Genomic DNA, 4,687 nt, shown 5'->3' on the forward strand with positions numbered 1-4,687 from the left:
AAGCCTAGCACCACCCACAGCTGGCAGGTGTCTATTTACACTTCTCAGGATGGCATGTGAGAGTCACCAAAGATCACCAGAGTCCTGAACACTCTCAGTCAGCATGTAGTGCGCCTGCACCTCGTCTGTGGAGCTTTTCTTTACGTTAGGGTTTACACTTTCTAGTAGAAGGTTGAAATGAGAACTGATGTCTCCAGCCACCTAGAAGCAGGCACGTGCTGGTGACATTGAAGGAGAAAACTGCAGACCTCTGTCACCAACAAACGCACACGAATCAATAAAGGAAGCTGAGCAGCTTTCCTGCTGCTCAAACGTCAAAGTAGCACCCTTTTCTGAATTACTCAAATGACGTTATTTTTAGCGTTTCAGGGTACAAAGGCAGTAGGTTTGGGCAATCTAGAAAGTTGGTTGGGCCTTGGGGAGACTGGATAAGCTGTGTTTCCTGCCTGGTCTATTTATGCACCCCTTTGCTTTGGAGGTATTCAGACCTCTTTCTTTTGGACTGAGGAGGGAAAAAATGTTTTTTTTTTTTCCTCCATAACTGCTGGCTTTTGGTCAAGTTCTAATCATTTTAATTTTGTTTGCTTGATTGTCTCTTGAAATGTCTGCAGCCTGAGCACACAAACGTCTGTTTCTGGTACATTCCACAAAGCCTCCGGGGGGTTCCAGATAGCCCTGAGCGGCGAGAAAAACTGCACAGGGTAAGGACGCGCTTCCGGTCTCATCTGCCCTGCCCCGCCCCACCCCACCCCCAGCCCCCGTTTGCCTCCCTGGTCAGGCCATCCTCCTGCCGCTGTGCTCTTCTCAAAGGGGAAGGATATAAAAGCAAAGCCTCAGGGTGGGCCCTGGGAATGGGGTGCTATATCTTGATATATACCTCTGGGGTCTGCATTGCCCGCTTGCTGCGGTTCAGATACGGTAGGAACCTCTCAAAGATGGAGTCCCACCTTGGGATGGCGTATTTCATTACAGAAGCTCTATGCACAGCAGGTGAATGAGAAACCTCCTCCTTGGAAGGTCCCACATTCCCCTGTGTCTGTCATTTTACTAAGTCCAAGCCGACTTGAATGCTGACTCATCCTCTCTGTTGAGTCCTACATCAAGTTGTATCCATTCTGAGTTCTTGACATAATTAACACAGTAGGCATGCATCCACTCAACGGATATTTGATAAGCTCAGGCTGTGGGAGTGTCCTGTGCTCCAGGCCACACACGACCACAACCTGTGGTGTTGTCTGTCTCTATTTCTTTTTTCCATTGTATTATCATTGTTCCAAGACTGGCTTTCAAGATTTAATTGCCCAGTGCTTTCTAAATAAACTCATAGTTGGGTGGGCTGAGCTATTAGCTATGGAAGATACTTGGTTCTAAAAGTGATTTTGCTGTTGTAGACAAATAGCAAAAAGTAAACCACGTTGATCTGTTAAAAAAAAAAAAAAAAGGCCGGGCGGTGGCAGCGCACGCCTTTAATCCCAGCAGTCGGGAGGCAGAGGCAGGCGGATCTCTGTGAGTTCGAGGCCAGCCTGGTCTACAAAGTGAGTTCCAGGAAAGGCGCAAAGCTACACAAAGAAACCCTGTCTCAAAAAAAAAGAGGGGGGAGGGGATTGTCACCATTGGTGCTGAGTCTGGCTTTATCTTCTCCATCACAAGGTGGCCCCCAGGATCAAAGCCCTGATGATGGAGTCGGGGACAACCATGGTTGGCTACCAGCCTCAGGGGGACAAAGCCAACTTCTTCCGGATGGTCATCTCCAACCCAGCTGCCACCCAGTCGGACATCGACTTCCTCATTGAGGAGATCGAAAGGCTGGGCCAGGACCTGTGAGCCCCGCTGGCTGAACCCGAGTCCTCCGTGATGCCCCCTCCCCTCCGGCACCCTTCAGTAGCTCACACACCCGGGCCATTTCACTGAAGGAAGTGAAAATCTCTTCAACAATGTTGTCACAACCTCACGTAAGCTTGTTTGTTTGCGCTAGCAAGATATAATGTTCTTTAAAAAAAAAAAACCTGCACATTAGGAACAGAGTATATATGTACAGTTATATATACCTCTCTATGTACATGTATGTATCGTGAGTGTGGCTTAGTCTCAGACCACAGCATGTCTCCCGTCCCCTAGAGAATTAGCCTCGCCTCCCGAAGTTAGGAAGAGGTTAACTGATGGCGCCCCCGCTGCTGTGTCTTAGGGACCCAGGGAAATGCTGCAGGTGGGGGCCTACCTCCCTGCCAGAGCCGTTCCCACCTGAAGGGATGACGAATGTCAGAAGACACCTGTAGATGACAAGTGTCATGCGCCCCCCCCCCCGTTAGTCCCCCGCTAGGGGAAATAGTAGCAGAGCCTGTCACAATTGTGCCGTTGCTGTGTTTCTAGAGATTAATTCGTGTAGACGTGTATGTTACTGTTGTCTGTCTTCGGGCAGGGGGGAGCACATATAATGATTTAATTGTATGTCAGCGAAAGATTTGCTTATTTATATTTGAATATATACCATGTTAAAGAGGCATCTTGTATTTTCTTCCCATTTGTAATGTATCTTATTTATATATTAATGAAGTAAGTTCTGAATACTGTTTATGGTATTTTCGTGCATTTGTGAGCCAAAGAGAAAAGATGAAAATTAGTGAGACTTGCATTTATATTAGAGTGCCCTTAACATAATGATTTAAACCTACGTGTACTGTCTGGAAAAGAATTCTGATACTGTACATAGAGTCGTGTCTATGGAAATTCTGCTTCAGTAACCTCCGCTCTTCTTCCCCGTCTGGCTGTATGTCAGGTGTTCTCAATGCTTTTCTAGTAACTGTTGAATAATAACGACTAGATATCCTGTAATTTTGTAGTAGTACATGACCAATCTCTGTGACTCGCTTAGCTGAAACCTAAGGCAATGTTTCCGAAGATCTCCGATACACTGACCAGTCCCACAAGTGTTTTTGAAGAAATGAAACCCACACTGTGCGTTTTAGAGTATGCAAGAAAAATATAAATAAATAAATAAATAAATAAATAATATTCTCCATGAAGAACTTGAACCATTTTTTTCTTCCAGTTTGTGTTTCATATATACATATACATATACATATACATATACATATATATATATATATAATAAAAAAAGAGTTCCAGGAGCCTTTACGTGGAATCATCCATGGCCCATTCATTTCCCACCAGCTGGCTTGAGGTGATGCTCTGTCTCCTGGTTAAGCTGAGCCTTAACCAACAGTTGTAGGTTCCTATGGCCTTCATTGAGAAAATCGCTGGGTCTGTAGTTTAAGTATATTTGCTCTTTGTGCCCAGAGAAGGCAAAGCAATCCCTGTTCCTCACTCTCCTGACTATGTCCAGGAGTTGCATGTCTCATCAGTGAACGGATATTTCTGTCCTCTACCTCAGGGACAGGTATGGGCCTGAGGTTGCGATGGGGAGTGTGGCAGACAAATACCCCTTCTAGTTTGGACCTTAGATCATCTGCATCTTTGCCTGTCCGTCACAGAATCACAGCTTCCTGTTATCTGTGCTTGTACAGTGGTTCCAACTTATTTCCTTAAAATACATAGTTAGTTGCTGGATCATAAGGAAAAAGGCCTCAATTACTGCACCATTCTGTTAAGCTATAAACAGTACCTTATTCACTAAATACAAGGCTTTGTCTACAGCACACGTGGGAGACAGAGATGTGGCCCTCGTACATAGCACTGAGATTGATTTAACCAACTGGACCATAGGGAGTGGTCAGAAAAACACGTTATGCTTTTTTCTTCTATTCTTTCAAACCGTTCCTGTGGATTTCTCCCCTTCACGTTCTTATTTGAATTCAGTCCATTCCCATAGCTTTTCTGGCCTTTCTGGTACAAGGAGTGCCTTGTTTTGGCAGTCAAGCGTCCAGTTCCATGAAGTAAGAGTGCCTTCAAGGGGGCTGGAGAGATGGCTCAGCAGTTAAGAGCACTGACTGCTCTTCCAAAGGACCCGGGTTCAATTCCCAGCACGCACACGACAGTTCACAACTATCTGTAACTCCAAGATCTGATACCTTCCACACAGACATACATGCAGGCTAAACACCAAAGCACATAAAATAAAAACAAATAAATTAAAAAGAAAAAGGAGTATGTGCTACCATACCCAGTGACATTATTAACAAAAAGTTTTATGCGGTATAGTTCCTCTCTGCCCCCTGATTCTGCCCTTGTTTCGGGCTGCAAGCTCCTTGTAGAGAGGTAATGGGGGCTGCTGCTGTGTTCTCTTTAAAATCTCTTTCAGCTCATTTTTCTAGCAACTGTATTTTCTCATATAGGTCAGACCTGTAGACAGAAAGGGCTAAAGTAACAAAGGAATAACTGTTTAAAGACTTTTTAAATCATTTTAAGCCAGGCGGTGGTGGCGCATGCCTTTAATCCCAGCACTCGGGAGGCAGAGGCAGGCGGATCTCTGTGAGTTCGAGGCCAGCCTAGGCTACCAAGTGAGTTCCAGGAAAGGCTCAAAGCTACGCAGAGAAACTCTGTCTTGAAAAACAAAAAAAAACAAAAAAAAAACAAAAAAACATTTTAAATTATGTGTAGGGATGTGTGTGTGTGTGTGTGTGTGTGTGTGTGTGTGTGTGAGTTTGTGCACGTGAGTACAAGTGCCCCAGAAAGTCAAAAGCATAGAACCCTCTAGAATTAGAGTTGCAGATAACTGTGAACCCCCCAT

The 4,687-nt window shown here is 45.0% G+C and overlaps 1 protein-coding gene across 1 annotated transcript in view; it reads left to right on the forward strand.

Annotated features, from left to right (window-relative positions):
- Gad1 (glutamate decarboxylase 1) overlaps positions 1 to 2,005 on the forward strand; it is a 48,916-nt gene extending 46,911 nt beyond the window's left edge. Inside the window, exons 16-17 of the mRNA XM_037204867.1 lie at positions 612 to 701; positions 1,651 to 2,005. Coding sequence (XP_037060762.1) covers positions 612 to 701; positions 1,651 to 1,824 — 264 coding nt within the window. The 3' untranslated portion in view covers positions 1,825 to 2,005. The remainder of the gene's footprint in view (positions 1 to 611; positions 702 to 1,650) is intronic.
- Positions 2,006 to 4,687: the final 2,682 nt, after the last annotated feature.

The sequence above is a fragment of the Peromyscus leucopus genome, chromosome 4 (assembly GCF_004664715.2).
Source record: "Peromyscus leucopus breed LL Stock chromosome 4, UCI_PerLeu_2.1, whole genome shotgun sequence".
NCBI lineage: Eukaryota > Metazoa > Chordata > Mammalia > Rodentia > Cricetidae > Peromyscus > Peromyscus leucopus.